This window comes from Anoplopoma fimbria, chromosome 20, assembly GCF_027596085.1.
Source record: "Anoplopoma fimbria isolate UVic2021 breed Golden Eagle Sablefish chromosome 20, Afim_UVic_2022, whole genome shotgun sequence".
Taxonomy (NCBI): domain Eukaryota; kingdom Metazoa; phylum Chordata; class Actinopteri; order Perciformes; family Anoplopomatidae; genus Anoplopoma; species Anoplopoma fimbria.
This window is the reverse complement of record NC_072468.1, coordinates 17,664,456-17,691,597: the sequence shown is the minus strand read 5'-3', so window position 1 is coordinate 17,691,597 and position 27,142 is coordinate 17,664,456. Positions and strand designations below refer to the sequence as shown.

At 41.3% G+C, this 27,142-nt stretch overlaps 4 protein-coding genes across 4 annotated transcripts; all 4 read right to left on the bottom strand.

Annotated features, from left to right (window-relative positions):
* Positions 1-226: 226 nt before the first annotated feature.
* iffo1b (intermediate filament family orphan 1b) lies at positions 227-8,840 on the bottom strand. The gene is made up of 9 exons (XM_054621605.1): positions 7,855-8,840; positions 4,751-4,811; positions 4,060-4,155; positions 3,318-3,458; positions 2,696-2,880; positions 2,460-2,586; positions 1,199-1,288; positions 776-906; positions 227-320 (listed from the first exon to the last, which is right to left on the bottom strand). The coding sequence occupies exons 1-9, from the start codon at positions 8,838-8,840 to the stop codon at positions 227-229; spliced, it is 1,911 nt and encodes a 636-aa protein (XP_054477580.1).
* Positions 8,841-9,443: 603 nt separating this feature from the next.
* On the bottom strand, positions 9,444-15,504 carry opn9 (opsin 9). The gene is made up of 9 exons (XM_054621692.1): positions 15,437-15,504; positions 14,290-14,478; positions 13,357-13,507; positions 13,108-13,247; positions 12,613-12,751; positions 12,348-12,462; positions 10,891-10,971; positions 10,315-10,813; positions 9,444-10,204 (listed from the first exon to the last, which is right to left on the bottom strand). Exons 2-9 carry the CDS (start codon positions 14,408-14,410, stop codon positions 10,179-10,181), a joined length of 1,272 nt encoding a protein of 423 aa, XP_054477667.1. The 5' UTR covers positions 14,411-14,478; positions 15,437-15,504; the 3' UTR covers positions 9,444-10,178.
* Positions 15,505-17,551: 2,047 nt separating this feature from the next.
* On the bottom strand, positions 17,552-22,108 carry gapdh (glyceraldehyde-3-phosphate dehydrogenase). Its single transcript, XM_054621653.1, has 12 exons — positions 22,046-22,108; positions 21,472-21,517; positions 20,366-20,465; positions 20,000-20,106; positions 19,779-19,869; positions 19,551-19,666; positions 19,352-19,433; positions 19,054-19,205; positions 18,866-18,944; positions 18,200-18,283; positions 18,008-18,105; positions 17,552-17,916 (listed from the first exon to the last, which is right to left on the bottom strand). The coding sequence occupies exons 2-12, from the start codon at positions 21,492-21,494 to the stop codon at positions 17,847-17,849; spliced, it is 1,002 nt and encodes a 333-aa protein (XP_054477628.1). The 5' UTR covers positions 21,495-21,517; positions 22,046-22,108; the 3' UTR covers positions 17,552-17,846.
* A 2,484-nt stretch (positions 22,109-24,592) lies between these two features.
* On the bottom strand, positions 24,593-26,648 carry nppcl (natriuretic peptide C-like). The gene is made up of 3 exons (XM_054621687.1): positions 26,441-26,648; positions 25,645-25,795; positions 24,593-25,395 (listed from the first exon to the last, which is right to left on the bottom strand). Exons 2-3 carry the CDS (start codon positions 25,741-25,743, stop codon positions 25,099-25,101), a joined length of 396 nt encoding a protein of 131 aa, XP_054477662.1. The 5' UTR covers positions 25,744-25,795; positions 26,441-26,648; the 3' UTR covers positions 24,593-25,098.
* Positions 26,649-27,142: the final 494 nt, after the last annotated feature.

The following is a 27,142-nucleotide window of genomic DNA, read 5'->3' as shown; positions in this document are numbered from 1 at the left end:
GAAATACTCAATCACAGTTTCAGCGCTAAAAAGTCTCCTCAGACCAAAGCTGACTTGTAGTGGACAGCAAGAAGAATTAAGAAAATGACTCCGCAGCTAAAGAGGTTCATGTGTAAACATGGTGTTGCCATAGTTACAGGTGTGTATTGCGTCAGTGTGGTACTGTAGCTGGATGCAGTGGAGGTCACGTGAGCACAGCCCCCGTTGCTGCCGGAGTGAGGAAGTGTCAAGATCTTCTAGCCCTCGAGGGAGAAGGCGACGACGATGAGGACCGGTCTCTCTGGTCCCCGTCCTCATTGGACGCAGGCGCCGCAGGGTTACTGTGAGGCACAAACACAAACAAATGCTGGAATGTGAAGAAATGCAAAAATGTAACAGATAATTCACGTGTCACTCTTCATTTGTTTTTTTATTTACTGGAAAAGGATGAAATATATACCTATAGGTATAGGTATATAATGTATATATAACTGTACCAATAAGTACCAAATCACATACTTCTTTCTAGGAAAGGCTTCACTTTACTTCCAACACTTATTATAGGGTTATGTTGTTGTTGCAACAACCTCACCACTAGATGCCACTAAATCTCACACACTGTTCCTTTAAATGTTTGTATACTTCTTATAAATCCTGTAAGTCGACTTATAGTGGAGTGTAACGCTGTGGAACTAAACGACCTGCAAAATGAAACGTTACCAAAATAAAAAGAAATGGACAGACTGGACGGGCAGATGGATCATGTAGACTGAGAGCCAGTGTTTGTTTTTGTTACCTGTCTCCACTCTGTGTGATGAGCCTCCTGCAAGTCTCCATCTGAACATCCAGGCCTCTCTTCATTGAACACATCTCCATGTACTCGTGGAGGTGTCGGTTCATGTCACTCTTTGCTGTGGCCAGTTCCAGCTGGAGTCAGAATATATGCAGTCAGTCATATTACAAATGTTAAATTACAAATGCTATATGTGTGTTTACCATTAAAAAGTTTGTGTAAATAAAGAATAATTTCAAGAGATGTTTGTGGGAGATTAAAATTAATTATACAGTACAATACAGTCTAACAAAAAAACAGGAGTGACAAATGAATTAAGGGGCTGCACCAGGACAGGACATGAGAAGAAAATCAAATAACACTGACCATGAAAAGAAAGAATATAAAAAACATATATTTTTTTTAATTAAAAAATCTGTGTCTGACCTCAATCTGGTCAATTGTCTCTTGGTATTCCTTCTCTCGGGACATGAACAGACACTCTGTGTCATTAATCACTTTTTCCAGACAGTCCTCCTGGTAGAGAGAGAGAGAGAGAAGAGAATGATTTTGAGTATATTTGTGGCCAGGATATGGAAAGACTTGATATAGGTCATGTGTTTGTCTGCTAATCATAGCACAATCAGACACTTAGTGAGGTGACACAACAATCAAAGTACAGACGGCTTTATGCTCCTATCAGCTCAAGTTTCACTGACTAATGCGGCTCTTCTCTTCAGCAGATTGTTCAAATGCCAAACGGCTGGTGAATGAAAACAAATACCGACATGCGTTTCTTGGAAACAAACACACTGAATACCAATGCAGGTCAGACACTGCATCTGTCTTTTCTCTGTCTGTGTTTTGTCCTGAATCGACCCTGCCGCAGTTGAGCAGTGAAGGTCTGTGTCATCGCCTGAGACAAAACTGTATCGACCAACATATCACGCTGCTGCTCTGCACATCAACTCAATCAATCAGAACGATAAAAGCCTCCTTGAAATCTGAACCAAAACTATTAATACACACATGCTGCTGTCTGAAGTAAAAAATGTGCAGATCCTGGTCACAGATACATGTTCTATTTTCACAATTTCATCAAAGAATTACTTTAAAAAAAAGACTGAATGGCACATTCACTGGATCTGAAGGCCAGGCATGAATGGTTTAAAAAAATGATAGCCAAACAAACACAGTGTCCATATTTATTGTTGCACTTGTTGTGTTAGTGTCTTTTTAATAAGTTTCACCTGGTACAACCATCATCAGATCATGGCAGGAAGTGTAAAAACTGTTTTTTCATTGTTAACATATTAAAAACCAGATTTCGGTGACGGTCACCCAAACAGGCATAAAGTTTGTATATTAGTAATCATATTACAAATATCAGTAAATATAATAATAATCATATCAGATGCAGACTCAAATGAATACAGATAAGGGAAATACCTAAGACTTGTCATCAGGCTACTGTATGTGTGGACACAGTTTTGCAAAATCAAGACAACAATGACCACATGAATCATTACGTCTCTGACAAAGTTAAGTGTGTACTCCTTAACAAAGTGAGCATTATAAGCTTCACAAAGTTATATGTTGTATTGGATTGCATGATGTTGACATTGTTTTTTCCGTTCAATGTAATTAGGTCCAAGTCCATTCCTTAAAACCTGATCACATTGAAATAAGTCGTGTGACCCTGGCCTACCTCTCCTGGTGGGTGGGTGGGGTCAGGAGGCAAAGTGCATCCTGGGAAGTCCTCCCAAAGAAGCAGTGTCTCTTCAGTCTCCTCCCAGGCCAGACTGTCGCAATCATCCTCAAACTCACATTCACGTCTGAAACAAAAACATAAATGCACACACACACACATTGACAAATAATTTGGTAAAGTGCAGGACTGAAGGACAGAAACATTCTATCATATTTCAAAGTCAGACCACCCACAGTTGGTTCAGCATCCTCTGCATCTCCTCGTTGATCTGATTGGCTGATGAGCCACAGTGCTCTCCATCTTTGACCGCTCCCCCATCACTTTCGGAGGTGCTGACAGGTTCGTCACACTCGCTCCCGTTGAAAGACAGAGGAGTTTGTTTCCGGCGGAAGTTTAGGGAGGATTGTGTGTTAGGAACCTGCAGGAACACAATCAGTACTCAGACCGTCGTTATCAATGTACAAGAAAAACTCTGTAGATTTGATAACTTGGCGATAATTAAGTATGATTATTTATATCTTTCAATGGAATCATGTCGTGATGAAATCATATATTGAGATATTTTTATACCCAATTTAGTTGTCTAATTTATATAAATAGGTTATATAGGGTATAAGGTAGGAGTATGAATAGGCTACACAAGCTCAGAAATAAGCTTTATCATGTGGTTATTTCACATAGACTAAGTTTTTATTGAATTACCAGAAAAACTTCTATATCCTGATATATGTCGCTATGGAAATATTAAATGATCTATATTAGGATGGAAGATTTTGCCACATTGCCCAGCACTGCGTGGAACAAATAAAATAACCAGATATGAGAAGAGTGACTGGTCAGATTTAGTCCTGGTACCTGGTACATCTGGATCACATCTTCACAGTTCCTCTGCTGAGCTACGTCACAGAGACGAGCGGTGATGTCGATCCTGCGGCAGATGTCCATGTCCACCTTCATTGCTTTCTCCTGGATCTTACTGTCCAACTCAGACAAGTTCTACAGAGAGGATGGAAGGAACGATAGCAAGAAAAGTACCAGAAATTAAATTTAAAATGTTTATCTACTGCTTTGTTTAATGTGAATAAATCACTGCAGTAAATGAATGCATTACTCATGCTTCATAAAAGCCATTATTAAGAACAACTTTTGGGTTGCCCGATAAAATCTTATCTGTCTGTTGACTGTGCGTTTCTATTACGCACCCATTTTCAGGTGTTATGTGGTCAAACGCTCCATTGGTGGGGTCTTCCTCATAAATAAATGGGCTAGCTAAAAAGACAACCTGAAGGAGAGTAACCACCTGCTAAACATGGCAACCCATCGTTGTTCTTATAAATGTCTTATTACTTATGTATAAAGCATCAGGAAATGGTCCAATGACATTGAAAACTGTGGATTCAGCGTTTTTTTCAGATGTCAGACTCAAGCCATTCATTACAACGAATGGCTTGAGTGTGGCGCATATATCATTTTTCTTATGTTATTATAAGAGTTGAATGCCACAATCCATCCACTGAAAAGCAGGATGAGATAATAATAATTAGTGCTCATGTGCATAGCTTAGAGTATGTGGCTGTGTGGTTTGGACTGCGCTCACATTGCTCATGAGGCCTTTGAAGAGAACCAGCTCCGCCTTCAGCTGCTGGACTCTGACAGCCAGCTCGTCCTGACAGCCTTCACTCTCTTGCAGGTCCTGCACATATAAAGAAAATTGAGAGACAAAGCTGCAGGAAGCATAAATATGTCATCAACCTGACAGCAGGTAAATATGATATTCAAACAAAGCTCTATTACATTCAAAATACGTAACTTCTAAAACTTTTGAATGAGAATGGTTGATGCATTTAATCAGTTGATGGTCAGAGGCCAAATAATAAAGAAAATCAATAACAAAAGAGTGAAACATCTTTGTTGAGTCAGGACTTGAACCAGTGTAGCTGTAATACTGCACAACGGAAACAATCCGTGCCAGCAGAGCCTACCGCTGATCACCATAGCAGCTGCAGCATACTGTGTTTAAACTAACACATTTTTACTAATGTTTAATCACTTACACACTGTTTATTGTTGTTCAATGTATTTTCAGTTTAGCTAAGCCACAGCTGAAGAATCAAACCCGACACTTTATATTGGTTGTTTTAATGACTCAGGCTGATGTCGAAGCTCTCAAATATAAAGTAAAGACTCAAAGACACCTTAGTTCAGTAACACTGCATTGTTGGTCTCCAGCCATGTCTAGTCTACCTACACAAACACATTTACACACACAAAGGCTAAGACAAAGTTACCTCTTGTAGGTCTGCAATTTTCTGTTGCAGATCCATTCTCATGGTGTATTCTTCTTCCCATCTAAGAGGCACATGGATAGAAAAGGTAAACAATATTTTAGTGTCTTGATATGTAAATAGATAACATACAGGCCATGGGTTTCACATACACATCCACTTAAGCATTTTCCACACCAACTTAGATAGGCCACTACAGTATAGAGGGATCCATGAGAGGACTATTTCCAGTGGTTGAAAGGTCAAAAGAGCTGAAAGGCACTTTATCCAGATGTTGTACAATTTTAAGTGCATCTGACTAGCCATATAAAAACTCTACAATAATTAAATTCCTCCAGATACATAACATCAGATGATGCTACAGTCTAGGATTCAGGATGCTGATCTACAGGGTGCAGTGACATGTTAAGATAATTATTCAGCAATGTGCCAGAAAAGTTGGCTGTTAGCAAATTGAACATGGAAGTGAACAATGCTGGATGTAAAACACTAATCGGCTTTGCTATTGTCAACACATTTGTTAAACCTCAAGGATACACACAGTGTGTTTCAGTGAGTAACAATGAACGTAAACCTAACTTTTGCTTGTTTACAAAAAATAAATTAAAATCATCCTTTAAAAAAAAAAATTGGGGAATCAGTCAACAGTCAGTTTAGTTAAATTATATCAGGATACAAATCTGGACACGAGTTGAATGGAACCATCAGGTGCAGATGGTAAAAGTGTGAGTAAGTGAGAGATTTGCTTATTCACTCAATGATGAATTGCTTGTTTGATGAACTGTTTGCTACTATAGTGCAGCCCAGACGGCTCGCCCATGAACCTGACCTTCAATACATTTAAAAGCCTACGCACAGATCCTGTATGTGATCTCAGATTCAGTGACTTCATACAGCACACGTGCCCAGGGGAAATCCACTCACTGCAGAGGATGCAGTGAGTGGATATAAAAATGCTGTTTTAAATGCAGAATGCTGCGGCACATCGGGGCCTTTAGGGAAAACTTAATCTGAAAGAAACTGAGTCATGAAACAGGAGTTGTTGATGTTGTAGGGGATGTTTGTTTGATCAGTAAGGTGAGAGCCAACAGAAAGCCGAGAGGTGCATCCTTCTGCAAGCCAAGCCCCCATCCAGCAGTCACAGCTTGCAGGGCATGCTGCATTGCAGATACAGTGTTGGAGTGTGGAGAGGGGGAGGCGCAGTGAGAGAGAAGGGAGGCAGAGAGCATGAGAGGAAGTGTTCAGTTTGGGGGATTGCGTGGGGTTTATGTGAGAAAGACAACGTGACAGTGTGGTGGGCAGAGTGAAGAGAGTGAGGGGCTCAGGGAGGGTAAAGGGGGAGAAAAATAGGTTTCCAGGAATAAAAAAGAATAAATTAATAAATAAAGGACATAGAGAATGGTGTAAAATGTTGAAAAAATAAGCAAAATGCACCAAAAGCTTTAATTCAAAGGTGAGTTTAGATACTAGAAAATGATACACAGGAGCAACAACATACATTTCATTATTAAATTGAGATCCGTTATGTTATTTGACTGCATAGGTAATTGCTGTGAGTTTCACTCCAAGAAACAGGCTTTAATGCCCCATTGTCCCGAGAAAATCTGATACCTACAGTTAGCAGAAACTGATTCGAACACTAAGTGGGACACGTATGTAGCACAACTTGTTTCACAGCTAGTGACACAAATCACAGCTTTTCAGGTGAGCAACTCATCCACTCTCAAGTCTCTACATACAATTAAATCGTGTATCTTATGTCACACATATTTGGGCTGTTAGTGTCGTCCTACTACCTCATTCACAAAGAGCCCACTTTACTGTCATCAGGATCTGCTCTGTGGAGAATGCATGGCTGCTCATTTGGACATAACATGAGGGAATTCAATGCGTTGGACCATGGAGCTACTGTTCACTCACGGCAGAGAATACGTCATCCAAAACTGCCCCTATGTCCTTCAAAGTCACAATAGGTTTATACAGATGTAGGTTGTTTTTCTCCAATAATTTAAAGGGAAATCCACCCTAAGAGAAAGATCACTGTGAGTTAATTCACTTATCTGCAAACTCAGACAACTGTCTACCTAAATTGGAAATCAGAGCATCCAGAATTGAATGGGTGATGTCATCGTGACACATTGTTGTTAACTGGTACACTGATGATGAATAAGTGATTGTGGATTCAGAGATGTTACATGATGCTGGGGCAACAACTATCAATTAGGTTCGTTGTTAATTAACCTGCCGATTATTTTCTTGAAAAATTGTTCTAGCAGTAAAATGTCCGAAAATTGTCTAAAATAGCCATCCCATGTTTCAAAACCCCAAAGTATTTCATTAACAATTAATTGTTAGATGAAACACAACAACAGCAAACATAAAACAGTGACTGTTTGTCTTTGCTTAAAAATAATTGAAAGAAATTAATCTATTACAAAAATAATTGCGATAATAAACTAAGAATTTCGGCTCTAGGCCAAATTTAAAATGTGTAAAGCTTAAAGTTGTAAATCACAAATGTCCATATGTCCCAGTAAAGCATCACAGGGTTTGTTTTAATATTAACATTGGCCTAACTGGACCACCTCCAGGGTTTGTCGTTAGATGGAACAATCATTAGTCTTTCATCTTCTCAGTTTCATCTAATAAATATCTGCTGTACAATCAACCTGACCTCTATTTCAGGACGGATATATCCTAATATTCCTGAAAACTAATCCACCCATGGGTGAGTCATCTTGGGCGCTTCATGAACTCTGAAGTAAACATTTGTGCAGCAGACTGAGCTTCATACGTCCCTGCTAATATTTGACCTTCATTCTTCTTTATATTTAGCTAGTGATGTGTTTATTTCTTTGGTGTATTTCTAGCCGCAGCACCTGCCTCTGTGGTCTGACATGAAGCGGATGCAGGGTGAGGCTGGAGGTGATGGATGGAGGGAGGGGGTTTGTGCTGACTCTGCTTCTGTTGGAGACAGCTGGTCTGCAGTTGCTTTACAGCTCACTGCTCTAAAGTAGAGCATTACACACACTTACGGGAACTACAGTAGAACCTCATGCCCCCTGTAGGCCTGTTACAAGTACAATAAAGGGTTTTACTCCATTTACCTGCGTTTATACTCGTCTCTCTCCCTCTTCACTTTGGCCAGGACGTTGTACAGGGCTCTTATCTCGGGGGTGATGGTGTCAATCTGAACCCCGACTCCGTCAGGGTGCACCCAGGAGACCCCTGGGCTGGTCAGGCGGTCCCCACTGGGGCCAAACTTGCGTGTGTGGTTGTAGGACCAGATGGTGCCCGGGAGAAACCGTGGAGGAGGGTTGGTGGAGCTCCCAGGACCTGAGCTGGTGTTGGAGAAAGTTTTAGAGCCAGAGCCAGGGGAGTCCACACAGGGAGAGGCCTGGCTGATGGTGATGGATGGGTTACAAGTGGCATATGTTGGGGTTAAGCTGGAGTATTCAGCGGCTGCGGGCTGTAGGGATGTAGTGGGTGGTGGTGGGAACAGTGTTGTAGGCCTCCTGGCTGAGTTGTTGGTGTTGTGGAAGGGGAGGGAGCCGGGCCTCAGAGGTATGGTCCCGACAAATCCGGTCTGCACACCTGCCTCCTGGGTAAGGCCCCTGCTCTCACAGCATCCACCTTGGCATCCCTTGTTGGCATCCAGCGCCTGCTGCAGCTGTTTCTCTAAAATCTTATTTCTACGCTCTAACTCGTGCACTTTTGCTAAAAAGCATCTGAACCTCAGATTGAGCGTTTTCAGGACGCTGATGTTGGATCCCAGGTCGTTTCTTAGAGCCATGGCAGCGGGAGGGTGCGACACAACACGATGGTGGTAGTGGTTGTGGGGGAGGTAAAGGGAGGTCTGTGAGGGTGCGGCGAAGTCAGGCCCCGGCTGATCAGGCCCCAGCCCGAACTGATCACCCAGAAAAAAGGAGTCCGGGTCCGGTCCACCGAAGTCGGTGTCGGACAGGAGACTTGAAGGAGAGTCCGGGTGTCCGGGAGCTTGACTCTGCTGCGGGTGGTGTTGGAGATGCGCGTTGGCCCCCAACAAAGGATTCATGCTATGGTATGGAAAACTGAAACGCTGCAGATCTGGCATGAACACGGACGGGAAATGTCTTGCCACAACAGAATCCAAAAGGTTAATAATAAGCTGTAAGACGTGCCAGAAGAAAAAAAGACGTGCGCTCAAAACGCCAGTATTTGTTACCTGATTATATAACAGTGTCTAAATAAGAATGTTATCCTTAAAGCTGAGACGTCTTAAGGATCAGTGCTCTCTATCCGTCCATAATAAAAAAAAAAAAGAAGCGACTCCGAATGGGCTGCGAGCGAGGATGCAAAATGCGGCAACACTGGACCGGCGCCTCGGTGAGATGTTTTGCAACAAAAAAAATAAAGGTGATTAAATGAAGCAGATGACGCAGAGCGTGAATAACCGAAAAAATCCACTGTCACCGAAGTTCTGGCAACAAGATGTGGCCGCTGGCAGGAGGAGCAAGTGCTGCGGGATTGGAAGAGCACCGCTACCGTAAAGGCTCGAGTAGAGTCGCGCAGTTTGTTTACAGTGGAATACAACACTTAAGACATTATTACCTTGTTGTTCTCTACAACCCTTTCGTTTGTTTTTAAATTGATTTATTGACTTCCAACATTAAGTTGAAAAACAAAACAAGAATACAAAATAAAATGAACAGTAAATAAAGCAAACTGACCAGTGAACAAGTTCTCATTCTCAATAACAAGAATCATCAGTAAAAAAATAAATAGCTAGGCCTATGATGAATAATTGAACTGTTAAAAAGATAAATACGAATAAACGGTTGAATCTATCATCTATCATTATTTCACAAAGGAAATATTGATATTAAACAGTGTCATTGATATTGACGAGTGAAATGTCAGTTTCTACTGAAGCAGTGTTAATCTTTTAGTGTGACAGCAGCTGAAAGGAAGGAGCCTCGTTTTCTCTCCTTCACACAACCCAAGTTAAGCAGCCTTTCTCTTTAGCCTGCACACCGTTGATTAATAGATTTCAATTCAGTCATATTTTAGTTGTGATTTTTGCAGTCCTTCGTTAATTACGTAGCTTATTGAAATTGTAATCTGATTATCACCGTTTCTCTATCTATCTATCTATCTATCTATCTATCTATCTATCTATCTATCTATCTATCTATCTATCTATCTATCTTATATTTATCTTACACAGTGCTGGATGTGGACCCCTCAGATCTCTCCTTGTCTTCTGTCAAACGATGCTGCAGTGTCTCTCTGTGCAGCCTTGATTGTCAAAGCCCAGTGCATTAGACTGCCACATAACATCTGCTCAGAAGTCTGTTCTTCCTCCCCTCGTTTTCCCCCGGTTCTTCTGTTCCTCCAGATTTCTGTTTCTTCTTTCCAGAGAAAAGGACATGGCTCCTTCTCCTCTTCCAGCTCAGGCAGTAGGAGAGGCTGGTTCTCCTTTAAAGAGAAAACAACAATAACAATATGGCCTATGTGGCAAGATCCTAACTTGTACTATTTTTCCAAGAAACAGGTGCCAGTAGTATAAGTCTACTCATGTTCCTTACTTCCACATGTGCTTTCTTTCCTCCCTTGTATTCGCCTCCTCTCTGCCTTCTCTTGACCAAACAACATCGCGTAGACGTCGTCCCTGAACTCCCTGTTCATGATGTGGTAGATAAAAGGGTTGATCGTGCTGTGGAACTTGGCAAACATAGCAGGGATCAAGGTGACTAAAGGTGGGAGAGAGGAGAACGGCTGATGGCTCCCGGTCATTGGTTCAGCTTCTTTGTCCAGCATGGACCTGAATGTGGCCTCACTCAGGCCAGTGATGGAGGCTGAATTCATGTCGTTCACATTGCTCCACTTGTTCTCGTGATGGTAGTAGATTTGTCTGTAATGTTCTGCAGCGGTCCAGTTGAGCAATAAGGAGATATCAGTTGACTCCTCCGCCGCCGTCTGTAAAGATGCCTCTTGATCATCTCTGGGCATGAGTGCAGATAACAGAGACACAGCAGCGTAGGGCATCCAGGCCAGCAGGAAGGTGCTGCACACCACAGCAGCCATCTGAAAGAAACCCATGGCTTTATTTTTCCTGCAGGATGTTCATCAATGAATCTGAAAACAATCCTCATAGGGTTTACCTTTGTAAGTCTCAGGTCTTTGCCATTGTTTCTGACAGAGGAGGAGGGTATAGACGCCAGAGTGCGATTAGATCTGTAGACCTGAGAACGGAGGCAACAGTTAAACAGGCCCTATTATGCTATTTTCCGGGTGCATATTTTTATCTCAAGTTACAGTTTCAACATGTTTACATGCGGTAATGCTCATAATCCGCCTTGTTTTTCTCATCCTGGCTGTCCTGCAGCACATCTTCTCACCCTCTCTCTGAAACGCTCCGTTGTAGCGTTTACTCCTCCCTCCAGAAAGCAAAGTCTGCTCTGATTGGTCAGCTAGCCCGCTCTGTTGTGGTTGGTCAATGTTTCACATTTCAAAAAACTCTTCCTCCGGAGCTTCAGCTCCGTCTCTCTCTTTCGCTGTTTGAGGGCGGGCCAAACTAGCGAGTTTTACCGTCACTTCCGTAACATTGTGACCTGACATTGTGACCTGATAAAGTTAGAGAACTGAAGGAGAGAATTCAATCGAGCCGTTTCAGGCAGCTCAGGAGCAGTGATTCTGAGGGGGGGTGGGGGGTGGGGACTCCTTTTAAGCGTGGACTTCAGGTTTTACACTCTACGGACCTTTTACATGTACAAAAATATATATAACACACTAAAGAAGAGGGAAAAAGTGGAAAAGCATAATAGGGCCACTTTAATGCTGCTTTTTGCAATTATGCCACAATTCACAAGCACTGAAAAAGACAACCTATATAAAAACTCCCATTGATATATTAAAGACATCATGTGAAGAATTCCTAATTTTAATTATAGCACCTTTAAATAATGTTTTTGTTACTGATACTTCTCCTGTGAGTGTGTTGTTGCTTTCTGCCCTACGAGTCTGTTAACATGTTTGTAGCCATGTCTGTGTGGTTCCTCATCCTGATTGGCTGCTGAGTCTCTTTTGTTTGTGCATTGATGGAACAACATTTGTGAATTTAAATGAACTGAATGAATTGAATTGTGAGTCCGAGGCACTCAGACTGGGGCTGGAGTCTTTCAGGACTTTATAAACAAGCTAATTTGCTGTAACACATATGTTAATTATTGTTTATTTACACTACAGAAGGGGTCTTTGCCTTTTACGTGGTTTGTTTGGATAGAGCACCCACAGGCTGTTATTCCTTTGTAGCTTCCATATGTTACCACTAACCTGACACACAATGAATAAAGGGCCTTTGAGGGCCCTGAGCATCTGGATCCATGGAGCCTATTCATTTAATATTACCCTGTATTCAAGGGGATGTAGTGGTACTGTGCATACATTGCTCTCTCTTTTTCAATGCTCTCACTAGGAAGCGCACTAGAGTTGCAATTTTGGTATTCTACACATTGTGGCTTTAAACAAGTGAGTAATATATCTGAACAAAATAATTACAGAGTAAACAAACACAGCTCCAAGACCCTTCATTTTATGTCATGAAGTAACTTGTCCTCACCGTCAGAAGGATGGCCAAATATGAAGCGACGATGGTAAGTGTAGGAAATCCAAAACATAACGTCAGGATGAGGAAAATATAGATTCTGTCATTCAGAGATGACCTCATGCTCCACCTTTAAATAGTTAGACAAGCAGACTGGTTATCACTCACATGTTTGTCTGCAAATACATGAAGAAAACTGAGAATACACAGACATCTGCATACTTTTGTGTAAGTAAACGACAGAGGATCGAGCAGCACTGTACATTGAATTAGACTTTACCAGTTGATGGTGCAGCTGGTCCCATAAGGTTCTGGTCCATAACTTCCAAAGCCAAATGCAGGCAGCAAGGCCCAGAACAATGTGTAAACCCACACCAGAACTATGGACAGACACACATGTCGTCTCTCGATCCATTGACCTAGAGAGAGCCAAGAAGCATGAAAACACTAAAAGAATTTAGCACGATAATTAAAGGGTAATTAACCTCATGGGAGGTCTTGACATTTCACTTTACCATTATCTTGAAACATCAGCAGGTTTAATTGACCTTTACTCGCACCTTAGCAAATATCAAATGAATGAACGCCTTTTAAATCAATAACTCTTTGAATCAATACATTTTTGAGAAGAAAGAGAGGGTCTTGTGAAGAGACAATTATACATATTCTGTGTAAGTAGGGTTTTTGTTAAAGCACCAATTTATTCAGGAAGAGTCAGATGGATTTAGAGTGCAAGCATGCCCGAGTGGATTGTACATGAAGATCTCAGACTTGCCGTATCTTAAGCAGCAGATCTTCAGGCAACGCTCCAGAGAGATAAGACAGGTGGTGAGCAGAGAGCCGATGCCAAACATAAAGCCCTGAATGCCGTAGCAAAGGCACCCCATCTCCCCAAACAGCCAGGCATGACACAGGCTGAAAGAGGCAGAGAAAGGCTTAATGGATCATCACCTTCTGTCTGCGACAAATGGCTGCTGTTCTAGACGTTGTATTATACTTATTAGTTGATAAAAAAGTTCTGTACCTGGAAGTGATGAAAAATGGCCCTCCCAAGACGCTGAAACCAAAATCGCAGAGGGCCAGGTTGATGGTCATGAGCTCTGAGGGTCTGAGCTTCTTTCGTCTCCTGCAGTAGATTAATAACACCATGCCATTGCCCAGCACTGATGCGACAACTGAAAGAGTAAAAATGAAGTAAAGAATGAAGACGCAGCTTTTAGTTTGCTCTTTCAATCCTTAAAAATAACAGTGGTGAATGATTACATGAAGGGAGCTAGACCAGAGATTGTCACAGTGGATCAGGTTATTCATCTACGTTCCTCTTTTCAACACGTACACCAACTGCTCAGCATCCACCTGAACACACCTGAGCATCTGTTCATCTGTAGCGTTAATGATTTGTTGGGAAAACCAAGCTATTAAAAGGCGAAGAGTAGTTTGTAGTGTCTTGTTCTAAGATTGCCTGAAACTGCCTAATGAGGCATTGTTCGGTTTTTTTTGTTGAAAACTGAACATCCCGATACCAAGAAGAGAATAATAAGTCAATCACACAGGACATAAAAAACTTTGAAATCTCACGACACATATTATTTTATACATCATATTTTGATGTATTTTTAACAGTTTGCAGCTCAGACTTGAAGACAAATATCCAAATATAGATTAATAAAAAAAATTCTCCTCAATCTGAGGTATATTCTGTGTTTGCTTGTTGCACCATTTCATTGGAGCAACCGCATATTACATTTATTGTTATACAAAGAGACAAATAAGTTATGATGATTAATAATAACTTTTTTATATAACATTTTATGTGGTATCTGGCATGATATATTCACATACATTTGGTATTCTTGGATCAATTCCAGCATGTTTGAAGGTCAATGGTGGATAACTTCTCAAAAAAACAAGCCTGAAATGTGTCTGCAACTCTGAAAGTGCCTTAAACCATGCTGACCTGTGAAGGAAAGGAAGACAGCGACAGCCAAGTCTGTGGAGGGGGACAGCTGGGAGAGGAACAGTGGGTGGATGGACAAGGGGACAAACCAGGAGCCCTTCTGTGAGCCATTCTCTCCCATGGATGTAGTGCACTGACCAACAGCAGCATGCAGAGCGTAGAGGCAGAACCCGGAGCGTCAGAGAGCCACTGACGGCACAAAACAAAGAAGAATTTAAAATACTGTGACACCATGACAACTACAAAGTGGAATCAGAGCATGTGGAAGAAAGATATCCTCATTAGGGGGGAAATGTCGTGCAGCACAGGCATTAGTATGCTGGCGACTAAATTCTGATCTCTGCATGGTTTCATCTGAAGATTTGCAATCAATTTTAATCTGCTCTTACTGTGCCGTCAAAAATAACAATAGAGCAGAAGCTCATTTCAAACATCCAGCTTAAGAGAACAAGGAGCGTGTAAAAAACAGGAGTGATTAGAGACAGCAGGATATTTTGCAGACCACAGCTTTAAGTATTATTCATGTTACAAAGAGCAATTTTTTTTTTTTGTCACTGATCAAACAGTAAATGTCAAAAAACACATTTCTCTCTCCTCTCCTTCTTTCGACAAAGCATTATAAATGACTTTATGAGGAAACGTGGACAATTACAAATAAGATTAATGTTAATGTAAATGAATGCAGATCACAGTTCCCATTGATTATTCTTGGTTCAGGATTATCACGGGGAAAGTTTTGATGTTAAAGAATAGCAGTTACTTAAGCATCCTGTTACTTAAAATGAATATATGAGTCATTGTGATAAACAAAGGTTTGTTGATGACCCGTTGTAAAAAAAGTGGTCACAGGGAAATACCAAGGCCTTTCTTCTCGATATTTTGTCCCTCAAAGAAGTCTTGAGTCTCATGAGTGACAAACGGGTGAAAAGTGTGAAGGACTCAGTGATAAAAAGCTGAATGGACAGTCACGTCAAAACAACACGTAATGTGATACAATAGAAGAGCGATTCCTTGAAATAATCAAAATTCCCCCAAAAGGTTTATCTTAACCCCTTTTGTTCAATACTCTCTCTCCATCAGAGATGCACACATGTAAAGACACACCTGCAGGAAACATCACATTTAATTAATAAGCGTCACCACTCACCTTCCTCTCAGTCTCTTCTCAGTGGTCCCTCAGCTGGCCTTTATAGCAGAGATCGTCTCTTATATTGCATTTGTCTGGAGAGACAACAGGCTGTTGACAATCCGGCTTAGAAGAAATGATCAGCGAGAGGAAACGGGGTGTGTGAGAGAGAGAGAGAGAGAGAGAGAGAGAGAGAGAGAGAGAGAGAGAGAGAGAGAGAGTTTTCTTAGTCTCTGACCCGCCTTGTATCTTCTCTATGGCCAGCTACTAAATCCATATTATCCCTGCGAATAACTTTAAAAACCTTAGGTGATTTCTGTGAATATTGAAGGAACCGTAAACGTGTTTGACTTGTATTGAATTAACGGGCACAGAAACACTATTACTGTTCACATTTCTGTGTAGGCTGTTCTCATATTTTGGATTCATTGGAGGAATTTATCACACACCAGCAGTGGTGTATAGTAACGAAGTAGAAATACTTCGTTATTGTACTTAAGTCGTTTTTTTGGATATCTGTACTTTATTTTACTATTTATATTTCTGTTGACTTTCATTTTTACTTCACTACATTTTGCAAAGAGAACTGATACTTTGACTCCGATACATTTCCCCTGAAACCTTCGTTATTCGCTACAAAATCAAATCTATCTTTAGGAAAAAAATGAATCATGAGACCAACATCGGGACTGTGGTGGAACACAGACTGCAAGCAAGCAGGTTAGTGAATCAGTGGTCCTAGCTAGCAAGTTAAATCACTGGTTAATCACGTTAATGCGCAATTGCAAACAAGTGCTCTCAAAGCCGGTTTGTTGATTCCCAGTGATGCCAGCTAGCGAGCGACCACATGAGTAGAGTTCCACTCTGCGATGACTGGTTTCATGATGGAAGCAGAATCGGAAGCACCTGCTACTCCTAACAAACCACGGTGGAGACGAAGACCAACACCTGTGGCCATATCTGCGAGAAATGTTTTCTTCTGTTGGAGTGAAAGACTCTTCGTACCGGATGAAGAGCCTCTTATGCCCAAAGCTACTGAAATATTGGCATTCAAACACTCCCCATCCAACCTCAGGAAACACATTGAGGTAAATTAAGATTAATCCCATGAGCCGCAACGTTAATGTTTAGTTATCATAATTAGCATAAACCTGTTAAAATATCTAGCAGTGTTTCCCACAGGATTGGAGTATATCTTTGGCGGGGGGGGGGTTAAATAAATGCTGTTTTATTAACAGCATTTACTTGTACTTTTACTTTCAATACTTAAGTACCATTAATATCAGAAAATTACTTTTGATACTTAAGTACAGTAAATATTAGATACTTTAAGACTTTTACTCAAGTAGTATTCTAATAGGTGACTTTCACTTTTACTGGAGTCATTTCCCAGTAAGGTATCTTTACTTTTACTCAAGTATGGCTTTTGGGTACTTTATACACCACTGCACACCAGTAATCACATTTGTTGTCTTGATCTGACAGAATTAATTGTACTTGCTGTAAAGCCCTTTAAATTCACAAAATGTATGTTTTTTGTGAAGATTCAAAGGAAGTTCAGTAAAACAACCTTTGAAAGGGAAATTAAAACCTCCTATATGCTGATCCTCTTATAAAGCATACCCCCATATGTATGCATGTGGTGTTATATAAACAATAAGTCCTTAATCTTTTTCTTTTAAATCAGCGAAGTTTGTGTCTTATTCTCGAGGAACTCCCAGTAATTCAGGCCGATACAGATGGATCAGTGAGCAAACTACAATAAGTTGTTAAAGAAATGGGCCTTTTAAATTACTTTGCCATTTTGAGAGAGCAAATCACCTGCAGGTATGATTCATAAAAGCTTCATATTGAACCTTTACAATGAGCTTTGTGTAGTAGATCACATGACCGGTTTAAAAAAAAAAAAAAAAAAAAAGAACGTGGTGGTGCAAGAATCGATTTGAAGAGAAACTGAGGGCTGTCAGTGTATTCCCACAGGAGGAAAATAATGATATAAGGATAGACAACTCTTCTAAGGGTTGTTAAAGTCAGTGACCCATCCAAGGATCCACCAGCTGATATCATTTATCCCAGGGGAGCAGTTTTTAATATAGATACATCTGTGCAGTGACAAAAGAGAAAAGGAGGGCAGGATTCTCACAAACAGGACTTTATTCCACCGGTGACTGCAGTACGACAGACAGACAAATACTCACACCTTTACTTCATCTCATACAAGAACAGAACGGGGAACTTTACAAATACAAAAAAGTAATTTGTCACCAATTTAAATCTTTTTCGCTTGCTCTCTTCACGGATCTGATGTGGGTCGACTTTACGAAGGAACCAGCCAAAGTCATTGATAACCAATTGTGTTTGTACGACTCTGGTATCAGGAGAATGTGGGTGATGTGTCTTAGTGCAGTGACGAGCAATCGGCTGGTTGTTTTTACTCCTTGGAAGCCATGTGGGCCATCAGGTCGCAGACACGGTTGCTGTATGCAAACTCGTTGTCGTACCTGATTAAGAAGCATGGAAAAAAATAAAATAATTGTTAATATGCATCACTGAATAAATAGGACAGGAAAGTAATCCATGTTGAAGGCTTACCATGTAACCAGCTTGACAAAGTGGTCGTTGAGGGCGATGCCAGCGCCAGCATCAAAGATGGAGGAGCGGAGGTCACCGTTGAAGTCTGTGGAGACGACCTGCAGGAGAGCGAGGGAGGAGGACGCCACGTTAACAAAAACACTAAACGTCAATGAAGTTTAAAGATCAGTCATAAGAGAGACAAATGCAAACCTGGTGTTCTGTGTATCCCAGAATGCCCTTCATGGGTCCATCAGCTGCAGCCTTCACAACCTTCTTGATGTCTTCGTATTTGGCCTGTTAAATGTAGGATTACAATTACTATATTTATTAAGAAGGACGAGTCTTCCAAATTTTTTAGCTCTACGAAGTCCATGAAAAGACCAAAATCCACAATCTCTCGTTACTTTCCGACTACCAGTCTGTAAATCCTGAGCCTATTGGATCTACTGAAGATGTTCATTTAAATAAATAAGGTCATGAATATACAAGATGACAAAGCAAAACAGGTGATTTAACACCAAGACATGACACAGCAAACTTAGGGAGACTCAATTCTTGTTTGGATGAAATGCCAGACATGGATGGATAATAAAAAGATGAAAAAAACCTAAAACAATAAGTTAAAGAAGCAGACAGATATGTGTATACAGGGGACTAGTGAAGAGGAATATTTCTCACATGGGAGTAAATTGTGCATATGCAAGAGTCAGTCATGGATTAATACACTTTTTACTGTACTTGAGATTGACTCATTACCATGAGCACTGATCTGACTCGAAGTTTCTTGTTAGTTAGAAAAACAAATGACCTGACTTACAGTAAAATTAATTTAAGTTTGTAAAATGTTATGAATGCTTCTAGTTTGTGGTCACTCACGGGTTTCTCCAGACGGACTGTCAGGTCAACCACGGACACGTTGGGGGTGGGGACACGGAAGGCCATGCCGGTCAGCTTGCTGTCAAATACAAATGTACAAAAGGTCATAAACTTAAATTCACTCTGTTTAGCGCAAGTTCTGTTCATACAAGAAAATATGATGATGCGATAAAGTTTGGGGCACTGACCCGTTGAGCTCGGGGATGACCTTGCCGACAGCTTTGGCAGCACCAGTGGAGGCGGGGATAATGTTCTGACTGGCACCACGGCCGTCCCTCCACAGCTTACCGGAGGGACCATCAACAGTCTTCTGGGTGGCAGTGATTGCATGAACTGTGCTCTGATGGACAAAGACACAGATAAAAGGATGATTAAATATGGCTAAAGCCCCTCTAACTCTAATGTCATGTTGGTGGGTTTATAATCTAGTGTTACGGGCTGCTCAGCATCTCTCTGGCAGATTTTTCACAGTGTTTTAATCCTCACCATCAGGCCCTCAATGATGACGAAGTTGTCATTGATGACCTTGGCCAGGGGAGCCAGGCAGTTGGTTGTGCAGGAAGCGTTGCTATGGAGATGAAAGTAACAGCATCAGTTAACTGAGCGTTTTCAAAATACAGTCACCCCTTACAATATTTTTCTATGACAAATCTTTAACACATCAGATATACAATAAGATTCCTACCTGACAACCTTGAGGGACTTGTCGTACTTCTCATGGTTGACACCCATGACGAACATGGGAGCATCAGCACTGGGTGCAGAGATGATGACTCTCTTGGCACCCCCCTTCAAGTGAGCCTGCAATGAGTTTAGAAATAGTATTTTGTTTATGTCCTTTTTGGCAAATTGTTCGACACATGTTAAAGATTTTTTGTAATTCAAGAGCTTGGGGGTGGATTGAGATACGTACAGAGGCTTTCTCAATGGTGGTGAACACACCAGTGGACTCAACCACGTACTGGGCACCAGCATCTCCCCATTTGATGTTAGCGGGGTCTCTCCTGGAAAAAAAAGACAGAAAAAAAGAAAAGTTAACAATAAATGCTTATTGAGTTCTTCTCTTTTGCAATGTGTGAAACTGTAATTAAGCTGAAACACTTTCTATATTAAAAGCCTGATTAGTGAACATACTCGTGGAAAACGGTGATTTTGTGTCCATCGATGACCAGCTTGTCACCCTCAATTTTGACCTCACCCTTGAAGCGTCCGTGGGTGGAGTCATACTTGAACATGTAGACCTAAAAGAGGAAATGTGAAGAGATGAGAAGGGAGGCAGTTTACACCACATTATGGAGACTTGACAAAGAAGGAGATTATATTATTCATTATAAAGCTATAAAAGATGAAAAGCATGTCTCTGACTACTAAAGCCTTCACTACTTATTTAATTCAGCCAGTGCCACCATCACCTAAAGTTCAGAGTTTCATAAGTGGCAGAAGCCTGGTGTTGATTTCAAACCCTAACTCCTTATATTTCAAGCAATCTCCTTCACTCACCATGTACTCCAGGTCGATGAAAGGGTCATTGATGGCAACAATCTCCACCTGCTTGGAGGTGAAAGCAGCACGGGTCACCAGGCGCCCGATGCGGCCAAATCTGAAAAGTGAACAGTGTTGTTTCTTAGTTTGTCCTCTAGATGGTGATATGATACCATGTAACTCCAACCTCAGCCCCTGGTTGATGTGATTTTTGTCATGTCACAATTACAGAGAAGGTATGACGTTGAAATAATCAGTCTGATAATCAGTCATGAGTATGCAAAATAAGGTTTTTGATATTCACCTTAACCTAAGTATGGCCTACTTCACATTACTGTTGTAGCTTGTTTCCTTTGTGTGGGGTTAATAAAGTCCTCAGGACACCTGAAACCACTGACTGAGAAAGGGCAGGGGTCAGGAGGCGGGGCAGAGGGAGGTGTGCTTATCACAGCTCACGGCTGCCCAGCTCACATTTTCCCCGCTGGGGTCTAAAGTCGAAATGAACCTCTCTTATGTGCTAATCCTGGTGATGGCAATGCACTGTTTGATCAGCGGCCGAGTTACTTTTTAACCGAGGGTCCAAAATCCTGGCACAGATAACTCTGTCCTCAGACACTGGGGAGGACGAGGGGTGGAGAGATAATGAAACAGATAGGGAGGCCTTTAACGTCACAATATGCGTTTTCAATAACATTTACATTATGCAGGTCCCCTTCTGCTGCGTCAGACTGCAGAAAAACAATTCCATGTTGAATGACCCCCATGTTGAAGCCACTGCCCACATTGTTATGTGCTCAGAGGCCAAAGTTCAAAGATCAAGAAAAACATGAGAACAGCCGAGTGACTGTTGGTGCATAAGCATCTATTCATATCCTCCATTAATATACATTTTCTCCCTCAGCTGCTGTATGGTGTCATATATCAGCCACAAAAATACTTTTTAATATGCAAACAAACAAGCTTTAAGAAGCACATATGCTCCCGGTGTACACAGATGAGGGGAGTGGTATTGGGAGCTGGAGGTGCAGAGAGCTCACAGACTTGCCTAATAACTGTGTGTTGAAGTTGTGCGTGTGTTTATTTTATTAATTGCATAATGTGAGAGGATGAAAATAAGCTCTTACCCATTAATACCGACTTTCACCATTGTTCCTGTGTTGTCCTAGTCCTCTGGAAGGAGAAACGAGAGGAGATAGTGGGAAATGGAACAATAATTCAGCCTGTTAAATATTGATAAAGCAACATTCATGGTGTCATATATTAGCTTCCTCTTTGATGGACAGCACCAAGATTGTGCGTTGAGATAAAGAGTTTATGCTCAATTATTCCACTGATAAGATATGAGAACACAGTCCAAGTAAAGAAAAAAAAAAAAAAAGTCAGTAATTGCAGTTACTTGACCAAAACTTTCCATGCAGGTGTATAAAGAACCAAATATGAGCCCTGAACAGCAATGTTATATCCTCATAAGTAGCAATAATTACTTTTAAAACAAGAATATAAAGGCAAGTGCATTTGTTTGAGCTCCATGGCCTCATTTAGTTTCAAATTAGGTCCCATCAAGCCCAAGCAGATTGTCCACAGGTGACCGAAGTCAAGTCCTGCAGCCTGTTGCTGAGGCCCTGCAGCCTGTTGCTGAGGCCCTGCAGGCTCCTGACCCTCTCTAACAGAAATCATTTAGCCCCTGAAGGTATTTACCGTTTGTGAGATTCCTCAGTCTGTCTTGCAACTCCGGGTGTGAGTGAGGAAGAGCAAGGTTGTGCGGTGTAATTTATAATGTACCAGAGTTTAAAGCCACGCCCCCTGAATGGTCACTGCTCCTTGCCCCGCCCCCTCTGAATGTCAAGGTTGTCAGCCTGCACTGAGACATGCAAGCTGGCCTCTGCAACTTCAATTCATGTGAGTGAAATATCCTAGAGGCTTCTTTCTCCTCATTTCATTTATGCTGCTACTTGTTGGCCTAAAGCTCTGAAAAGTTCTGCTTGGATTGACATCAATTCTTCAGAAGTTACAGTATCATTAAGCCAAGACTTTAAGTCTGGATAATAATGAATAATCACTCAGATATTAAACTCCTCAGATAGTGGACTGAAAAAAGAGATGGGGTCCCTCACTGACCTTCTCAGTAAATACAGTCACACCAGGGATCAAATCTCTGTCTTCCCTGCGGTGACATTTAATGTCCAAAGACCATGACCCTTCACTTTCAGACTGTAGCGACTGATCCTTCTCTGCCTCTCCATCTCCTCAGCAGGAACTCAACATGAACACATGACCATTACGCATGTGCAGAGGAGGCGTCTTCTATTTGAGTCCATGTCCAGTTGTCTAGAACGATAAAAATTTATCTGAATACAGAAAATGACATAATTGATTTGCCTTTATCTGAATAAAGTTCTGCTGTTAAGGTTGTGATAATGTGTTTGCTGCTAAATTAAATGTCTTCACTTCTATTCATTGCCCACAGAAGATGACAAGGCCTGGGCATGCCAGAGATTATCTGGACTCTTTTGTCCTGTCACAGAGTTGCCATTTGAAAAGAAAGCACTCCAGAGGACGATGTACAATGTTTAATGCAAAAAAAACAATGCATACTAAGGCCTCACCAACGGGCAGTCCTGACAGATAACTGAAACGGTACCCAGGGCATGGCATCTTGCTATAACAGCAGAGCAGGACACGTTACATATCGAACTGGACCCAACATGACATCAGTTACTTGTGTTTTTTCACTTTAGCAGAGTATGTGGTCCTATTATAACATTTTTGCAGCGGGCTAGCAGAAGTGTAGATCTGCACCACATCGGGACAGTGCTGGTGTGTTTTATGGCTGCGGTCCAGAGGTCGGGGCATAGCTGAGCTACCACAACGCTGTGGACATGCCATTCTTGGCCTCTGCTTTGCAGCTTAAGGTCAAAGAGGGGAAGTAAAGGTCAGGCCAAGATTAGAAGTTGGCTGGCAAGTCAACACTTGTCCTTTTTATACTCTCAGTAGTGTAAATGCTGCCTCATACAGATCACATGTTATTTCTATATCAAAACTACCAATCTATCACAGGAAAGTAAGCTACCGGGGGATAAACTATCTTGGGCATTATTGTTTTTTTAGCCTGGTCACTGTAAGACTCAATTTACAGCAGCATTTATGTGAATTAGTGTTCTTTTCAATATAAAAGATCCACTCTTGTTAACTTAATCAGTTAAATGTAACTGCTAAATGTATGGATTGCAGTTTGCTGATCTATGCAAAAGTCTGTCTGCATATGAAAGGGTCCTTCTTGAACTGGATTGCTACAGCTTGTTAATGTCCTTAAATCCAGCGCAAAGTCCAGAGGGCAGTTCTGTGTGGTGAGAAACAAATAAACACATGATGGAGTGAGACTGCCACCCAGTGTCGTAACGGAAGTCTGCATCTATTTAATGTCACCTTCAAAATTCAACTCAAATACCAGAAGTAATAAACGGATATGGTGCAAGTTATGTAGGATATCAAGTGAGAAAATGGTAGAAAATATATGAGCTTTCAGTCACATCTGATAATCCGTCTACAGATTGTGTTTGATCAGTTGTTATTAGAATTATTGTTTCAGTTTTTACTGAGAATGAAGGAAAAAAAATGGCACAAGGAATACTAATTGAGATCATGTGATAAGATCAAAAGCTCAGGAACAGTTACTAAATGGACCTCAAGGTGAAGATTGTTTTGTCAAAGTAGAAAGTCTTCATTTGGTCCTGTCTTAAACATGAACTTTGTGTATTGCCTTTAGGTTTATAGTGATTCATGTCTTGTTCTCAAACTGAACCGATTGCTGGTAAAAAGGCAGTCAAATGTACAATTGCATTATATGTATGTACATAATTTGTTTAGAAATATGGGACATAATATGAGATTATCCGCCAACATGTTTATTTCTGTTCCCTGTAGAATGATTCAAGATTTTTGCCCCAGGAAATTGGCTGTAATACCAGAGTGAAACCAGTTTTTGAGGCAGCAGAGGATCTTACATAAAGTGATTAAGATTGGGCACCCATACTCCAGAATGACGCAGGAAGAAATGTAGCTTCCTCAAACAGCCATTGGAAGATTTATTACAGTATCAAAAGTTCCCAAAAAATAATATGTCAGGAGAATTTGAAGCTGCACTACGAAGGACAAATTGAGACGACGTGTGTCAATAGTAAGATAACAAACTGAGATTTAGTCGGGCAAAGTGAATTTCTGTGAGCAAAAAAACAGAAAACCATAAATGTCAAATCCATTTATTCATGCAAATCATAAGAAAACAAAAATAACAATCATCAGGAATCACAGGTGCCATCATTTTTTTTATATCTACATCCATTGAGCTTGATCTTACACTCAATCCCCATCCATAGATTGAACAAAAGTCTAATCACATTTACTGTACGGAGACCAACGCTAGAAATACATAAAGTGCCGATTTACTTAAAAACAAGCCCAACAATCAAAGATGATAATTTGATGTAAACACGGCTCACACAATGTTGTAATATTCAGCTTAATACTTACACATGGAATAAACTACAGCTGCTCTGTTAGTACAGCCACAACAGTGTGAAGCTTCTGATCTACGCTGGATGAAACCACATTAGCAATGCTGCAAGTTTACACCACACTACACGTAGCCTACACACACGTAATCATCCTTCAGTGCATGTGAACATCTCTGCATGTGTGTTTTTCCTCATTTTGCTCTAAGAAGGATGTCATCAGTCTTTATTTTCTCTCCACTAACAGCCCAGTCCGCTCATGGACCCGATCCGATCCAGTTTCAGCCCGAAGCATCCTCGGTTCCATCCCCTCCGTGACCGGTCCGGTTCTGCTCGCTTCTGATTGGCCACCGCCCCCTTCAGCAGGCGCAGCCAGGGGGTCTCAGCCTGCGTTTGTGCATCCGCCCATTTGGGGTACTCGGCCGCTTTGACCCCAGAGGAGAAGGTCGACTGCTCCTCTGGTTGGCTGTTCAACAGGTTCTCCAGGTCGTCCAGGGTCAAAAGATCATTGTAGCGTTCCAGAAACTGCTCCATAAACTACAGAGGGGGGAAAAAAAAGATTCAATCTAATTGTCAGTGAGTGTACGAGGGACAATAATTCAATCAGTGATACATTTCATTACGGTTTCTTATTCTTATTCTTTCCAGCTCTCTCTCCCTTCCTTCCGCACTATTCTCTCGTATCCGTCATCCACTCTGAATTCCCCTCAATCCACTCTTTTCTTCCTTTTCTATCCTCCCGGCTACCCCTCCCTCACCCTTTCACCTCCCTCTCCACCTCCGTACCTGCACAGCATCAGGAGGAGGGTGCAGAGCGCGAGCCTCCGTGATCTCCAGAGGTGTCAGGAGGAGCAGAGTGGCACAAAGCAGCACAGGACACAGCATGGCAGCAGAGATGATAGACTGTAAAAAAAACTGGAGCAGGACTGAAAATACACTGCAAAGAGAAGATGAAGAAATTAATGAAAATTACAAAAAATATGTTAAATAAAGTTTGAAAGATCTTTGCACATTTAACCAATCCTCAATAGATTCAGGATTTTAAGATATATATTCATTATTTTAGATATTTTTTGATTTAACAGGAACCATACAGACAAACATTGTTACATAAACATAAGCAATGCAACAGTTGTGATGTGTTAAGGGCGTCTAGCAGGAACCAATTTGCTGGTTAGGCTTTTAATTCTAGATTCCAACAGCCAAATAATTAGATTAGATCAACAGGGCAGGGTACATTCATTTTATATCACAATTACAAAAAAAGTTTTCCTCCTTTCAAGATAAATACTTTTTTGCTGCATTAAATAGTTTACAATTAAAAAAAAAATGAATAGGTGATTACTCTCAATTTCTTCAGATAACCTGTTGAGAATATTTTGAAAAAGACCTTTGTGAGAATCCAACACATATTGATGATTTACTTCATTTATAACTCTACCTAGGTTTCAGGTTGAATTGTACAAATGCATTTTCTAGAAAATGTGTAGTTAAAAACACTATACTAATCAAGAACTATAAAATAAAGAATATTAAAACACATAAGATATCAAACCATCTAAGAACATTTAAGAGTGCTCACCTGTTGTTTGGTTTCTCTCAGAGCTCTGGGTGTCTTCTTCTGCTCTCACAGACTCTTCTCCATCTCTCGGTCACCTCTCACTTGTTGGCACCTGCAGGGAGCATCACTATCTCACTCGGTTGACTCCTCCTTCCTCTCGCTCCGTGATGGAATTGAAAGGCTTTTCTTCCTCTTGCGTCTGTCCTCTTGGCAGAAGCTGAATGTTGGGGCATCAGCTGGGATGCTGCAGAGGTTTTGTAGAGCAAGAGACAACCCACCCCCCTTCCTCCGCCTCCTCCTCTCCTGCCAACCCACCCCATCTTCCTCCTCCTCCTCTCCTTTTTTCTTTGGAGTGATGTCATAGCCTTGGAGAGAGTGATTGTCATTGCCAAGGTGACTGTGTGTACTCTGTTCGCCAAACTGTGCTGCACTAAGCAAGGTCAGAGGGCAACGGCCAGCTAATGCCTTATCAATGAGGCCGGTGAGTTATGAACTAGCTGGAAAGATTCACGCGTTATGTCACGACATAATCTGAATTATACATTTCCTGTGTTGTAACAATGTTCCACATGTACATCAGTCTCCCTCTCCCCCCTTTGTCTCCGGGGTCGTTCCCAGCATGCACTGACCTCCCTTCTCTGTTGGGTAAGTTACAGTCTGTCAGTGCCATCTGCTGCCTGTACCCCCTGCCGCCAAATTACAACACTAGGAGCTGCACAATCC

What these genes read in the sequence shown, in the direction of transcription:
- iffo1b (XM_054621605.1), bottom strand. Translation starts at nt 8,840, where the DNA reads ATGCCAGATCTGCAGCGTTTCAGTTTTCCATACCATAGCATGAATCCT. An exon ending in CAGAGGATGCTGAACCAACT is followed by an intron (nt 2,587 to 2,695) that starts GTGGGTGGTCTG and finishes TTTTTGTTTCAG; the next exon opens with ACGTGAATGTGAGTTTGAGG. An exon ending in CCACCCACCCACCAGGAGAG is followed by an intron (nt 1,289 to 2,459) that starts GTAGGCCAGGGT and finishes TCTCTCTACCAG; the next exon opens with GAGGACTGTCTGGAAAAAGT.
- nppcl (XM_054621687.1), bottom strand. Translation starts at nt 25,743, where the DNA reads ATGCTGTGTCCTGTGCTGCTTTGTGCCACTCTGCTCCTCCTGACACCT. An exon ending in CTCCTCCTGATGCTGTGCAG is followed by an intron (nt 25,396 to 25,644) that starts GTACGGAGGTGG and finishes CCCCCTCTGTAG; the next exon opens with TTTATGGAGCAGTTTCTGGA.
- gapdh (XM_054621653.1), bottom strand. Translation starts at nt 21,494, where the DNA reads ATGGTGAAAGTCGGTATTAATGG. An exon ending in AAAATCACCGTTTTCCACGA is followed by an intron (nt 19,870 to 19,999) that starts GTATGTTCACTA and finishes TTTTTTTTCCAG; the next exon opens with GAGAGACCCCGCTAACATCA. An exon ending in TGGGATACACAGAACACCAG is followed by an intron (nt 18,106 to 18,199) that starts GTTTGCATTTGT and finishes GCTCTCCTGCAG; the next exon opens with GTCGTCTCCACAGACTTCAA.
- opn9 (XM_054621692.1), bottom strand. Translation starts at nt 14,410, where the DNA reads ATGGGAGAGAATGGCTCACAGAAGGGCTCCTGGTTTGTCCCCTTGTCC. An exon ending in TGTCTTCCTTTCCTTCACAG is followed by an intron (nt 13,508 to 14,289) that starts GTCAGCATGGTT and finishes TTACTCTTTCAG; the next exon opens with TTGTCGCATCAGTGCTGGGC. An exon ending in ACCAGCTGCACCATCAACTG is followed by an intron (nt 12,463 to 12,612) that starts GTAAAGTCTAAT and finishes AACTATTTAAAG; the next exon opens with GTGGAGCATGAGGTCATCTC.